The sequence below is a fragment of the Hevea brasiliensis genome, chromosome 7, assembly GCF_030052815.1.
Source record: "Hevea brasiliensis isolate MT/VB/25A 57/8 chromosome 7, ASM3005281v1, whole genome shotgun sequence".
Taxonomy (NCBI): domain Eukaryota; kingdom Viridiplantae; phylum Streptophyta; class Magnoliopsida; order Malpighiales; family Euphorbiaceae; genus Hevea; species Hevea brasiliensis.
In genome coordinates, this window is record NC_079499.1 from 19555879 (window position 1) to 19572334 (window position 16456).

Sequence of the window (16456 nt, forward strand, 5' to 3'; positions counted from 1 at the left end):
GTTGTAAATCGATTAGCAACCGATTCAGTGGGTTGCTCTTTTTTTTTTTCTTCTTTTTTGCGGTGCTTGTTGCCACCAATAAGGTCTCTTGGCACTATTTGTTTGTGTTCTATGAGATTGTGAATCTGCGCTACCAAGGTTGTCAAACTTGCTTTTTCAACCTGGAAAAAAAAATCTTTAAAATATATATATATATATATATATATATATATATGTAAACCTTCATATATAATTAAGTATAAAAGGTTATAAAAAAAACTTTCTAATAGTTTTATATTCAAATTATTTTAATTTTAAATGAAATATTTTCTTCACCAAGTAATCAATAACAATTAAAATGATGCACAGATATACATATATAAACGTCATATTTGAAGATATAATTCCAAATTTCAACTTTGACAAAATATAAATATAAATAATAGAAATATTTAATGAATAATATATAGAAATTAGATCATATATATCGTAATTGAAATATAATAAAAGTTGTTAAAAAATAATATAAAAAATTACAATATACTTAATAATTGTAATAGAAAAATAATAGTTATAATACTTATATTTAAAAAGTTAAAAAATCTAGAAATGATGTTAGAATAAATAAATCACAATGATTTTCATAAATTAAAACGAAATATTTTAAATTGTAAAATTTTGAATATATAAAATCATAGAATCCTAAACTCTTAAAATCATGTTATTTTTATTCGATTTTACTATTTAAAATCGCCATCTTACCTCGATTTTACTTGATTTTGATTTTACTTACATTTTTATTTATTTTAGTGATTTTAACTCATAAAATCGTAAAACTGTAGGGGTCAACCCACGATTTTAGCAACTATGATGTTATCGGTTTATTTTCTGTTAGATATAATTAGTGATAATATTTCCTACCTCACATTGGAAGAGTATGAGAATTCAAAGGTGTTTAAAAGTCATAACTAGCCAAATCAAATAAATTTGGTTAAAGGGAATCATTTGGAGGGAACTCCAAATTTGTCTAATGAAATTAAACTTGGTTGACCTTTAAATGCATAATATTAAATGGTCAAAAGATGGCACAAGGGTACTTGGGATTTATTCAGAAAATTAAATTAATTTTTTCTTTTTAATTTAATTTTCATTTTATTTATTCATAATTATTTAAACAATTAAGTGTAAACATTTATGTCTTTTTATTTAAATTAATAGTTATTAATTGTGAGAGTGTAAATAGACATGTCTTTTCTAAAAGATACAAAAGTTATCTATGGACATGTCTTTACTAGGATGCAAAGACTTTTTTCCTACATACAATCAAACACTTTCTTTTATTATTATTATTATTTTTTTTTTTTTGAAAATTCTAGAATTATTGTCTAGAATTTCAGATTGACTTTATTATTCTAGAAGGATCTGCTCATAATATCTAACAACAACATAATAAGAGTATAACTCATTTAAAGAAAGTCACTACACTTCCATTGTTCTATCTCTAACATGTTCCATGAGATTGTGAATCTTGTGTTTGTTGTTAAATTTGTTGATTCTTGATTTTCCATTTTTTAATTTGATCGAAGCTTTGATTTGAATGTATTTTCCTCCTTATTTTGAATCTTTATATTTTTTGGTGGTTAGCAGGATAAGGATTGAATCGTTAAGAAAGAAAATAATTTGTGTCCCATCATTTCTTGCTTCTTGACAATCCTAAAAGAAATATAATAATAATAAAAATAAAACTCTCCTGCTTTTTATCCATTTGCTGGATTCATATATAAACACTAAAAAAAAAGTTAATGATTAAGGCAATTTTTATATTATGAAAAATATTTTTTATATTTTTTAATATTTAAGAGGATTTAAACATTTAAGAGAATGAGTTAATGAAAGATATTTTCTTATTTAAAAGATAAATTAAGTTATTTTTATTTTTTTATAATTTTATTAAAATATCAAAATATTCATATATGACATAAATATATATTATTAATTTAATATTAAAATATTTTCATAAAAAATATTTTTTAAAAAATAATTTTTATGAAAAATAATTTTTATATATAAATTATTTTCAGTGAAATAAACGAAGTCTAAATATAAAATTATTAATTTCCAAAAATAATAATTTTTTTGAATAAATAATATAATTATTTTATTTAGAGATTTCTCTTACTTAAATTTATTCCATTATGAATTAATATATAAATATTTTAATCTCATTTATTTTAGATAAAAATTGTAGGGTAACTCTATTTTCAAAACTATAATGGCTAATGCTACAATTTTTTAAATATTATTTTAATAATTATACTAAATTATCCTTCTATAATATGATCCATATAATTACTATAGTCAGTATAACCTTATTAAATACAAAAATATAAGATATTTCCATCATTACTATAACTAATTTTCTTCCTTTATGAATTAATTAACTATTCACCTTTCATGAACAAATTTTTAATGTGTTATTTGATTAATTTTCTTTTTATTTTTCATTTATCTACAGTTATAAAAAATTACTTTTTTTATTACTTTGTTTCTTTTCTATTTTTTATTTAAAAATCTATTATATGATTTTACAAAACCAACATTTTCCTTTGAAAATGAATTGCTGAAGATAATAATTGTGGTAATTACAACCTCTGTAAAAAATTTGTAGAGCATCTATGTTGAGGCATTGGGTATAAAATAGATTTTGAGGCATGATAAATAACTATTTATAAGGTATTAATTGCTTTCACTAGATTGCTATAAGGTTATGACAATATACCCCAATGATACAATAAAACTTGAAATCTGTAGACAACAAATCCCGAAAACTTCTCTTAAAAACTTTTTGAACGAACAGAATTTAGAGAGACTAGAAGAAAAGAAGAAGAAGAAATAGAGGTAATATGTATGAATTTGAGCAATTCATCCATATTTATAGATAATGAAAAGTCATGATATCTTTTTTAGACAGACGCATCTATTATGATACCTTCCTAAACTATTGTAATTATTTGTATGTAATAGATATATTTGTTTATAATAGACACATCTATTTACTAACAAATATATTTGAATGTAATTTAAATAATTATTTTATTTCACACATATATATGCCAAGTGTCATCATAGAATAATATATATTTATTTAAATATATATAATTCTATATATTCCATTTCCGTTCTACTTCTTCCCTTTATATTTTAAATTTGTGGGAATTCTTTTTTTCTCTATTATTTAATATTCAAGCTATTTATAATAATCTCCCACTTAACTTGTATTATTAGATTCTAATGTTTCATGCATAATGAAAATTATCTTTCGATTTAAACTTTTTCTTAGTGTAAGTATTTCAAAGTTCGAAAAAAATCATGGTGGTTTTAGTTTAAAGCTAGATTCCTCTTAAATAGAATTGGAAATACTACACATATGAACCAATTAGTTCAAAGCAAAAGTTTACCAAAATTTCAGCACTAATATAGCCTTGTGCTACCAAAGTTATTTTAATTTTTTGTTGAAGCGGCACCACTTCTTATGTTCTTATAGGTGAAATTTCATTTCTAATAATATTAAATTTCATTAAGAGCATAAATACTCATCTTCATTCCTTTAACTTAGTACACTAAGTGCTTAAATGTAACATTTGCTAATGATTTGTTGTTAACCTTTAAATTTTATTTAGTAATAATACTATAAAGTAGGGTTCATATTACTATTAAATTTAATGGAATATTCTTAATCCTAATCAAACGCATTTATTTTTTATTATATCTCTCGAGAGCCCTTTTGTAAATGGATTTGCTAGATTATTATAAGACTTAACAAAAGTAATTGTAATTATTCCATCAAAGATTAATTGTCTCACATGCTCAATTGTCTCACATACTCATGTCTTAAGCTAATATGTCTAGACTTTCCATTATAAATTTTACTATAAGCTCTAGACATTGTTGCTTTACTATCACAATGTAAAGAAATGGATAACACAAGTTGTAGCCATAACTTAATATTTGGTAACAAGTTTCTTAACCAATGCTTCTTTACCTATAATTGGCAAAGCTATAAACTCGGATTCCATCGTAGAATGAGTTATACAAGTTTGTTTCTTTTATGCCTAAGAAACAGCATCTCCACCTAAGGTGGACACCCTATCGAAGGTTGACTTATTATCCTTAGCATTAGTTATCTAACTAGCATCTGTATAACCCTAAGATCTTTACCATATTTATTTTACTAGTCTACCATATAATTACATATTTATAACATGAACTACATAGATAATTTACAGTCTAGATGTGTACCTTATTTGTAGAAACAAATTACTCAACAACTTTTTTAAAATGAGAGCCTCTAAAAATTAAGAATCAGGCTAAACTTGCACACACATAAATGCACACTCATTTGTCATTTTGTCACTCCTTACAAATGACTTGTAAGGCTCTTATATTTACTACTGAAAGTGTACCAACCTTTTAGCCAACAAATTCATCCCTTCATGCATGTAACTATTAAAAAGAATTGTATTTCTTTATTCAGTTACATCTTTTGGCCAATGGACAAAACTTTTTGTGTGGATACAACTCTTTATATGATTTTAGCATAATTAAAAATTTATCACAAAATAATCCATAGATTATAGTTCCTTTTAAATATCCAAAACCCTTGAAATTTCTTTCCAATTCATACTAGGATTACTTGTATAATTGGACAATTTACACTAAAAAAATATATATATATATATATATATATCAGGTCTAATGCAATGCATAACAACATTAAGCTACCAATAACACTAGCATACTCAATTTGAGTAATTATTCTACCAAAATTTTTAGTCAATTTACAAAAAATATCATATGGAGTATTTGCTTCCCTTAATATAATGAGATTGACAAAGCGGAAAACCCCCACTATGTTTCTTTACTTTGATACCTAAGATTGTATCTACCTCCTTTAAGTCTTTCATTTTAAAATTTGAGGTTATACACTTCTTTATATCATTCACACTTTCCATATTCGTTCTAATTATAAGCATGTCATCAACATGAAGACAAATCATCATACCAAAATCTTTTTCAATGCATAAGTGTTTCTAAATCTGTTCAAGATAAAAGTCTCCTATAGTATACACTAATTTCTTCCTATAATCATTCCAATTAGGAGGAAGTTTTGCTATTAGTCCTCCTACTTGCAATGACTTAGGAACCACCACTTTTAAATTCTTAAGTTTTGAAACAAGGATGTGTAACTCATGGAAGAATATGTAACTCATGGATTTGATCCATAATAGGCATATTATCAACCATTTGGAATTCAAAATATTTCATGATGAGAAATTTATCTACACCTTGTTTTTCTATATTGTATTTGAACTCTAGCAAATTGTAGATTTCTTTTGGAGACTTGACAAAGGTAAACAAATTATATAGCCTATTTGACAAGTTGTTAAGAATATGACATCTGCATAACAATTCATTTTCTTCACGCTTTTTTCGATCTGCTTTCACTTGCTCATAATCTTCTAGTGTTGGTGGCGAAATGGCAAGTAGACTTGGATCAAGTATATAAGAAATCTTCAATAAGTAAGAATAGCATATTGTCTTTCTAACAAACATAATTTGTTCCACTAAAACGATTTAGTTTCACAAACTTTTGATTCATTACAAAAGTAGCCTCAGACTTCATTGTGATTATTAACTTAAAATTATTGAGGCAATGGGTATAGAATAGGCTTTAAGGCATGATGAATCACTATCTTTAAGGTATTAATTACCCCAACTAGACTATTGTAGGATTGTAGCAATATACCTCCAAAATACTATAAAACTTGAAATCTGCAAACAACAACTTCTAAAGATTTCTCTTAAAAACTTTTTGTACGAACAAAATTTAGAGAGACTAGAAGAGAAAAAGAAGAAGAAAAAGTAGTATATATGAATTTGAATAACTCATATATATTTATAGATAATGAAAAGTCATGGCATCTTTTTTAGACAGACACATCTGTTATGATACATTCCTAAATAGTTATAACTGTTTATATGTAATAGATATGTTTGTTTATAACAGACATATTTGTTTAATAATAAGTACATCTGATTGTAATTTAAATAATTATTTTATTTTATACATATATATATATGCCAAGTGTCATCATAGAATAATATATATATATATATATATATATATATATATATATATATATATATATATATATATAATTCTATATATTTTATTTTCTTTCTACTTCTTCATTTTGTATTTTAAATTTGTGAGAATTTTTTCTCTCTGTGCTATATACCATTCAAGCTATATATACCATTCAAAAACTGAGTTTTCAAGGAAGAAATAAAAAAATATAGAAAAGAATATAAAATACTAAATTAAAATTGTGAGATTTTTTTTTATACAAAGTATATAAAAACATTGATGATCTATTTGCGAAATATGAAAATTATAGTGTTTAATTTGTTATGAAAAGAATTATTTATAGTATTTATAGTGAAGATGAAAAAAATACCTTTCAAAAAAAAAAAATAGAAAACGCACTAATTTTTTTCTTAATATAATGAATCATTTTAATAATTTTTTTACGAATGAAATTTTATAGAGATAATTAAATTAAATAATTAAAAATACATTTAAAAAATTGTGCATTAGCTATTTAGTTGTGAAAGTAGATCCACTCTAACTTTTACTATTTTTTAAAAACAGCCCTTTAAATTATTCTACTTAATTTCTCCTAACACAGATATATATCTGCTGAAGTGTAGGAAAGGAGTGACTTCTTTTTTTTTTTTTTTTTTTTGAACTGCAACAAAATTGCATTACAAGGCCTTTTGGGCATCCTGATACAAGATAGCATACAAATTATCTGGCATAGCAGTCAACCAATTGCTAGAAACATTCCCAGTATAAAAAAGTTTTCCTAGACAATTTGCAGCTCTATTGGCAGACCTTTTGACCAAAAAGAAAAGGACATGTGGAATCTTAAAAACCAAAAATTTTATAGCCATAATAATAGCATGAATTTCCCACATTGAAACCTGCTGCTCCGAGGACAGTACAGAGTGAAGGATAGAGGAATCCGTTTCAAGAACCATCTTAGGCACACCCATGGTGATGGCCATTTGAATCGCCTCTTGCATAGCTAAAGTTTCTCCAACCGGGGGGATGAGGCCTCAACAAATTTAACTAATCCATCAATCAGCTAGCCATAATGATTTCTAGCCACAACAGTTACAATCGCCTTAGAATCTTGATATTTCCATACCACATCAGAGTTGAATTTTAAATAACCCACTGGGGGAGGGAACCAATCATTACTAATAAGGTTTTAACTATAATCTGGCCTTTGATTATGGGGTTTATTTTCCTCTAACATCTGTGCTTCAGTAATACTTCTATTGATTTGTTGAGCGACAAAATAAGGATTAGGATTAGAATTATTAAAGGTTACCTTATTCCTTTCCTTCCAGATAATACAACAAGCAATGGCTATTGTGTTGATACTTTCCTGTTCAAAAGGAGCGACTTCTTGCACAGCCATTGAGCATTATTCTTATTCTTTCTTATAATCATTGTTTAACCTTATTTTGCATCGCATTTATTATTTTGAAAACAGTTAAAGTACCACTTTATCCCTTTTCTTTTTAGTGTATTCTATTTAATTCCTTGTAGCGTAGCCATGATAGGTTATTATAATAATATACTTTTTTTAACTTTTCTTTTACCTGCTGAAGAGTAGTTAAGTGGGAAAGGACTGACTTTTTGCATAGCCTTGTTTTTTCATTTAATCATTGTTTAACCTTATTCTGTATCACTTTCATTAATTCAAATGTAAAATTTATTATGCGTTGATCATATTGTATTATGATATGAAGTAGATTAGGAGATTTTTATAATATTTTAAATAAATTATATAAAATTTAATTTCTTACTTCTTTTAAATTGGATATCTTAAAATTTTATTTTTATGATTAATTATTGTTATTTGGAAAATTTTTCTATACATATGAAATGCCCACTCATCAATTTTATTTAATTTTTTTTTATTTCAATATAAAATTTAAATAGATAAATTATTTTATTAATAAAATAAAAAATAAAGTATTAAATTATTTTTAATTGAAAATAGTTTAAGAATATTTTGACCATTTAATATGTAATTAAAGAAACATTTAGATAAAAAAATTGTAATAATAAAATTAAATTATTGATAAAAATATGTATCATAGCATTATAATTTTTTTTTATACCAAACTTCATATGAATGCATTTTATACGTATGAAAAATGGAAATAATTAATTAAATAACTTTTACAATAAATTAAAATAAATAATTATTTTATTTAAAATATATACATATAAAAAGTTATTCATTAGTAATATAATAAAAAAGTTATACTAGCAATTGCTAATAATGTCTTTCTCAGTAGTAGCAAAATGCAATAAATATTAATTATTAAATATTAAAATATTTTGACTTTAATAAATTCAAAAAAAAAAATAAAATAAAATATATCACTAATGTTTAGAGAAGATAGCGAAGCTCAGATTATAATTTCAAATATTATATATTAAAATTTAAAATAAAATAAAATAAAGAATTTTTTTAATATATATTCTTTATCCATCCACTTGCGCCAGCTATTTATGCAAGTTTTTTAATTATAGGGAAAATTGTAAAAAATGACTTATGGTTTTGAGTCTTTCAAGTTGTTAAAATTTGAGAACCAACTATAGATAAGAATTTTCCTATAAAAAGAAGTTCTCCGATCTTTTAATGGCACCAAATGCCTGCCTGGCTTCTTATCTCTCACTTCGACTCTCTTTCACGCATCCTAGGCAACTGGCGTATCAGCACACACGCACGAAGCCTCGCGAGCAACCATGTCTTGCTTTGACTTGTGCGGATTGTTGAAATGGAAAGACGACGGTAATCGCCGACACAATGGAGGTATCTTGTCTTTTTGGCATATATTGTAAAATGAATCCAAATAGGTTGCACTTTGTCACCTTCTAATATCTATATCCATACAATATATAAAAGGCAAAGCAGAATATGAATGGTTGCTTGAACCGATAATATTGTTGTGTCTTATTTTTTTGCCAAAGTTTAGAGAAGTAGAAATGAGAACAAAAGCGTTGTTTCCTTTCCAAGTTGCACTCTTAAGATGTTATCCAGCGGAAATTTTTGTCCAATATGAGAATTTTACTATATATCTTATTTCACTATATATCTTATTTTGAATTCACGGTAAATTGATTCTAATTAAGAAAAGTTTTCACCAATATATAAAGGAAGAAGAGGAAAATAGTAAAAGGAAAAGTTCTTTAGTGTTTCATTAAGTTTTTAAGCTCTAAAATTTTTAGTGCCTGAAAAGTTAAAGAGTTTGAAATCAAGGTTTTTTTTTTTTTTTCTTTGATAAAATTTTTTAGTGTTTACTACTTGCTTTATTTCCCAATTGCTACATCAAAAAAACTAGAAAAAACATAAAATCAAATTCTTGATTTGGTTGTATGAATAGACCTATCGGTATTTGTTAGATTTATCCGTTATTTTTTCATCTATGAATTTATTAATAAAATTTATAGTTATAAAAAAAGTCGTTGATTTTATATTTTTTTATTTTTTTTATTTATATTTAATTCATTATAAATTCAAAATATAAGATATATAGTACAATTCACTTATTAAATGAATAGGTAAATATCATATAATTGTATCTTGAGTTAATAATAGAAGATAAGAATTTCCCTATTTTAAATTAGTTGAAAGAAGGAAAGAGCTATTCCAATGCAAGCAACTGATGAAAGCACATTATAATAGAATATTATAACATAAAAACTCAGTTATAATTTAATAAGGTTAGAATTGTCTTTTAAGACAATGAAAATTAAATGTAAATGAAATTAGAGTCTAGTTTAAAAGTATATTACAACATAGGCATAGAAGGCTGTTTAATATTTTATGTTATTGCATAATAAGGTTAGTCTAATCATTAAGGATGAAAGTTCTATTTTTTTTATTAATTAGGTTAATTTTGTTGAGAAATAAATTTTTTTAGCCTCTGACCAATCATTAGGAATTGCAACAAAGTGGATGGGGTGCGGGGATTGCTCCTCTTGTCCCCACCCATATAAGTTAGGGTTGGGATACAGAAACTTCTCCATTGGGGAGTGGGGTGAGTTTTCCCATGGAAATTTTTATTTTATTTTTTTACTTTAATTTATTAGTAATAATATAAATTTATTTATTAAAAATAAAATACAATTAGAAATATAAGTTTTAAATATTATTTTAATAACATATTTATATCTTTTTTTAAATTATAAAATTTAAATATATAAAAGTAAATAATAAGATATTTCGCAACTTCATATTTAGTTATATCTCATATGATATCTTAATTTTATAAAAATATAATTATTACACTCTTAAATTTATAAAAGTATAATTATTAAACTCTGAAAGTATAACAAAAAAGTTAAAATACATGCAAGTTCTATTCGTGTATTCACCGATCGCAATAGTTAAATAGTTAACACTTTTATAAAATTTAGGAATCAAAAGATATGTAACTAAAGGTGGTTGCCAAGAAATTTTTTAAAATGCTTTCAGCCAATTTTAAAATATTTATGTGTGTTTATGTGTGTTTTGTGATGTAACTGTACTTGGCTAACCGTTTGATTTGAACCAGTTGTTCCCATATATACTTTTGACGAGCTGGCCACAGCAACTGGTTATTTCTCCAACGAAAACCGCCTTGGCGAGGGTGGTTTTGGTCAAGTTTACAAGGGAGTACTTTCAAACCAAAAAGTCGTTGCTGTTAAGAGGCTTAAACATTATTCTAATCCGAACAAAGAGGAACAAGCGCGACGACAATTTGACGATGAGGTTAAAACCATTAGTCGCATCCGTCATCGGAATATTGTTGAGGTGGTAGGATATTGCAGTCATAAAGCTGATAGGTTACTTGTTTATGAGTATGTGTCCAACAATTCATTGAAATCTCATCTGGATGGTGAGTACTTCTTTAATTTTAGTTTATTTTTAAAATTTATAAGTGATGATCATTAGAATTCAAAATCTCATAAATGTTTAAAAAATGACATATGAAATATGATTGATAATTATACATGCAAATCGGGTCACATTGGTTAGAGGTCTTGGAAAGATGATATATTTTTTCCTTTAACTTATAAATTTTCTTGTTTATCCAAAAATAAAATCATATATATGTAGGGTCTTGACTATACTAAATAATTAATCTGGCAGATATTATATTGTTTTCTTGCTAAGGGGTTAAAAACATTGCAGGGAATGGAATGCCGACAATCAATTGGCCAACCAGAATGAAAATTGCTTTGGGCACTGCAAAGGGGTTAGCATATTTGCATGAGGACTGTAAGTATTTAGCCTTTTTTTTTTTCCCTAGTTTTTTTAGAAATTATTAAATACTTGGGGTAAGCCTACTCTATAAATAGATTTTCTATTATAAAAAAAATAATTACAAACACTAAATATTTTTCTTTCTCAAATTACTTAAACCTTCAAACTCAATTACACCCAAAATCTCAAAAAAAGTTTAGAGAAAATTCTCTTTAATTTTATCTCTATCACTTTTCTCCCAATATTGGGCTGCCGTCAAAGAGAGAGTTGATTGGCTTTATATAGCCATGCAAAACCCGCATTTTGGTGCCAAAATTAAAGTCGGCAATGCCAAAGCTACTGCAACTTTACAAATTGCCATTTTTTTTAACACTTTTTATTATTTTCAAGGATAAAAAAGTGACTCAACTTTTCGAGAAACTATTGGGTGCACCCGGTGCACAAATATCATCTCTCGCAATTAAGTGGGACCCACTCTCTATATTATAGGGAGGACCCACTTTTATGTGAGAAAGAAATAGCACTATTTTTTAGTGCTCCCGATGTACCTAATAATTAGCCCAACTTTTCACCTTTCACTTTATTCATGTTTGAGTCTTTCAACAAACTTAAGAAAGAGAATTCTTAACATTTAAGAATTCAAGGTACTAAATAACACATGCATCTTTTTTTCACAATTTTATATAGTATATTCTTCACATTATAAGGATAATTCATATTTTTGTATGAGAAAAAGTATTATTTTCATGTATTTTAAGAATAATATTTTATAATTTTTCTTTTTTGGTACTGGTCTCTTGAATTTCATATTCTTTTAATTATATTCTTTGTAGGTGTACCTGGCATCATTCATCGGGATATTAAGAGTGATAATATTCTTCTTAATGAAAAATTTGAACCAAAGGTATGGTATTTATGTCTTTATTTGGAAATTTGAATTTTATAAAAATTTAAAATTTAGTTTATTTTTTTAGTCATTATTATGTTTGAAACAAGATAATTTAATTTTTTAATTTAAAAAAATTGATATAAAAATTAAATGTAATTACATAAAAATTCAATTAAATTTTTTTTCCTGTAAATCATCGTGAAAACTTCAATAGTTAGACATTCTAATTTTTTTTATTAATTAAAAATGCAAGTACAGAGTTTTATATATTAAATATTTTTTTTATTTAATTGCAAATAATGGGCCTTACTGCCGTAGTTTATTTTATTCAAACTGTCTTTTGAATTTAAGTTTCAATGACACAATAAATTTACTTCTACCAATTATTTTTTCTTCAGATCGGAGATTTTGGACTTTCCAAAGATTTTCCAGAATCTTTTAGTCATGTTTCTACTGACCCAAGGGGAACTCATGCGTAAGATTCGTTTGGTGTTTGTTAGCTAAATTTTCATTCTCAGAGAAAATTCATCGAATAGGTTGTTCTCATTCACGCTTTCTCCACGTACAGTTATGCACCTCCTGAGTATTACAACAAAGATGGCCAGGAAAGGAAGCTTACAGATAAATCTGATGTCTTTTCTTTCGGTATTGTGCTTTTGGAGTTAATTACGGGGAAACCAGCCGTTTTTGAAGTGGAACCCAAAAAATATATTCGCTTAGCTGTTTGGGTAGGTACTTGTTTTTCCATTCAAACTACTCTAAAGCTGTCAACTTATTCTTAATTACAAATTATATATATATATATATATATATATATATATATATATATAGAGAGAGAGAGAGAGAGAGAGAGAGAGAGAGAGAGAGAGAGAGAGATATTAGATATTAGATATTAATAGTTAGTTGTTTATATAATTGTTAAAGCAAAAGTATTGGGTAAAAATAGTTATTGTATTAGCCATAAATATAGTGATATAATTTTGTTAACCCTAGCCAAAATGCTCCTTCAACCTCTAAGGCTCTATCGACAATAGTTTTTACGGTAGAGTTTAATGTTTTGACTCTAGTCAAAATACTACCTCTCTCATTAAAGGTTGAGGAAGCATTTTGACTAGAGTCAACAAGATTATATCACTATTTTTATATTTAACAATTAATCTAATAGTTATTTTTACTAAACATTTCTGTTTTAACAGATATATGAACAATTAACCACTAATGGCTAATATCTAACAACTAGCTAACAGGTACTAAAATAATAAATAGCTACTACAATAGCCAATATTGCTGCATAGTACTTAAAAGCTAGGAGGGGTAGTTTCTCATAAACCACTTCCTCTATCTCTATATACTAATATAAGTACTATGCCACTGAACAATATTAATAAGAGATGTAATGTATTGATTAGAGTCAATAGTAAGCACTATTTTAAAAGTTATTGCTAAACAAGACTATATATATATATATATATATAAAAGTAATCTTTATGAATTTCTATTCTCATTCACTTTATATATTTATTTTAATGTTCAGGTGAGGCCTTTATTCAAACAAGTTTTGGATATGGACCAACAAGATTTGCACTTCGAAAATTGCAACAATCTTTTTGATCCTAAATTGCAAAATAAGTTTAACAAAAATGAAATGGATCGAATGATTTATTGCGCTGCAGCTTGTACATATAAACCGGTGGAGTTTCGCCCAAAAATGAGCCAGGTAAGTCCCTAATTTGAAGTTACATCTTGTAATTTATGTTTGAGCTCATTACCTTGTTTGTCTTACATTTATGCTAGCAAGATATTCATGATATGCAAGATTGATTTGTTGATATGTACATATATTTTTCAGTTATATTATATATGCTTTATTAGTAAATTTTACCATTTTAAATTATGTTACGCAACATTTTCAATAATTATGATAATATAAAATAAAAATCTAATAAATGAATGTAAAATTATTCTTATAAGAATAAGCAAGTAGAGAGATTCAAACTTAAGACTTTTCACTCCTTATATTTTAAAAGTGGAGAAATAATAATTAAACTACCTATTAATTAATTAAACAAAACAAACAAACAAATAAATAAATAAATAAATAAATAAATAGTGACTATGATAAAAATAATTATTTAATACCATTAATTTTTTTTCATTTTTAATTATGATCCTAATATAATACTTATGCCTTGCACATGATTATTAATAAAGTTTTATATGTTATTTATATTTTTTTAAAGAACATGTTATTTATAAGTTTAGTACTAAATTTATGTTATACTTTTTTTAATTCTAATGTATATTAGAGAGATATTTTTTAATATATTTTATAATGAATTATTTTATATTCTATTCTTAATTAATTATCACTTTTTGGTATTTACATATTTAACTAAATGTATATTTATATTTTTATTATTTTCCCTTAAATATGTGTAAAATTGATATTTAATTAGTTTTTAATATTTCAATTAAAAATATTTGAAATATATTAAGAAAAAATTATGTGATAATTTTATATTATAATTAAGTGACTATTTTGTGATGCAGATAGTTGATGTATTAAAAGGGACTACGGTACTAGAACTGCAAAATATATGGGTCAGAAATGACAGCATGTATCTAGACAAAGAGTTACCTTATCCTTCATTCTAAGGAAACCTATTATGCTCCGAGGCTCAGACTCTTCACCTCTATCCAATAAACATGTACCCACTATGCTGTTGTAGTTTGTTGTCGCTGTTTTGAAATTGCTATTTATGAAATTGCTATTCTGAAATAGCAATTTACATGTTTAGTAGGCTCAACTCTTCAACTCTATCCAATAAAGACGTATCCGCTATGCTGTTGTTTTTTGTTGTTGCTGTTTTGAAATTGCTATTTATAAAATTGTTATTTTGAAAGAGCAGTTTATATGTTTGGTATCTAAATAAAAATTGTTGTTAATTTAAAAAGTTGTTTATTATGTATGTGATTAAAATTATTGTTTAAATTACTCTTAGAGACTACATGACTAAAAATGATTAACTATAAATATATTATTTTAAGTTTATTAACAATTTACCATTTATTTTAATTAAAATAGATAATAAAAAAGTCAAGATAATAGGATGATAAGCTATATTTGATCCTGGCCTCATTTTATTATGATGTTTACATAGATTTTGATTTAATTAAAAAAGTTCTTGCCCAGCTTATTTCAAGCAATTAAAAGTGATAAAATAAATGGCAATCGACTGAACATTAGAAAAGGACGATGGAATTAGAATCAATCAGCTAATGTCAGAGCTTTGGTATTATTAATTTGGCCAATTTCAAATCTAGCTCAAATCTTAGCTATAAGCCTTTTTTTTTTTTTTCAATTTTTTTTAGAAGAGATCTTTCATTAAACAGTCTAAAAAGGTGAAAGAGAAAATACAAAGGCTACTTGGGCCATTGGATTACAAATGAAGGAATTATCGCTAAGAGAGTTCGCTAGAGTAAGCAACTTTGTTACCCGACCTTCTAATGAAATTAAAGGATGCATGATTAAAATCTTGAGACAAGGATAACACATCATTTATAAGACCATTGTGGAGTAAGGAGGTGGCGTGAGGTGAAAGATTGTATACTCTGATAGCATAAAGTGCATCAAGTAATGCCTAAGAAAAATAGTGGATTCATATCAGTCTTACTTAAGTACTATCTCTTTGACAATTTTTTTAGACATGCAATTTATACAATTTTAATAGAATTGAGTCTATTAATAAATACCTTCTTCCCATAACACAATCACAGTACTAAAAATTTATGTTATAAAGGCATAGATAGACAGAAATTGTCACTTGGATAATAATTGGGATATAATTATTATTTTTCTCGAGAGACATTTGATTGAGGCATCAATTTCCAAAGGGACTTGATTGATGCACTCAATTTTGTAATGGGGTCGTTGATGGCTATCATGACCCAACTTATGGGCCGGACCGGCACTAGGACCTGGGCCAACCTAAAGCCCCTGAGGCTTGTAGTAAGCCTAACTATTCCTCAACTCAACTCTAAGGCCCATTTGGGCCCAATTTCAAGAATTCAACCGGATAGAGTCCGGCCATAAAATAGACCTTTCAACGGGGAGTTTTTGACTCATTCGACCTGTAAACACAATATTTAATCAATTGGGGAGCTCAGCTCACCCTCCACATACTCAAATGTCACA

The 16456-nt window shown here is 26.1% G+C and overlaps 1 protein-coding gene and 1 long non-coding RNA gene across 2 annotated transcripts; both read left to right on the forward strand.

Annotated features, from left to right (window-relative positions):
• Nucleotides 1-8764: 8764 nt before the first annotated feature.
• On the forward strand, nucleotides 8765-13487 carry LOC110641023 (proline-rich receptor-like protein kinase PERK5). The gene is made up of 7 exons (XM_058149386.1): nucleotides 8765-8936; nucleotides 10681-11004; nucleotides 11301-11387; nucleotides 12206-12276; nucleotides 12660-12736; nucleotides 12830-12989; nucleotides 13458-13487. The coding sequence occupies exons 1-7, from the start codon at nucleotides 8870-8872 to the stop codon at nucleotides 13485-13487; spliced, it is 816 nt and encodes a 271-aa protein (XP_058005369.1). The 5' UTR covers nucleotides 8765-8869.
• A 307-nt stretch (nucleotides 13488-13794) lies between these two features.
• Nucleotides 13795-15116, forward strand: LOC131181662 (uncharacterized). The gene is made up of 2 exons (XR_009150157.1): nucleotides 13795-13978; nucleotides 14812-15116. It is a non-coding gene; the product is annotated as an uncharacterized LOC131181662 (long non-coding RNA).
• Nucleotides 15117-16456: the final 1340 nt, after the last annotated feature.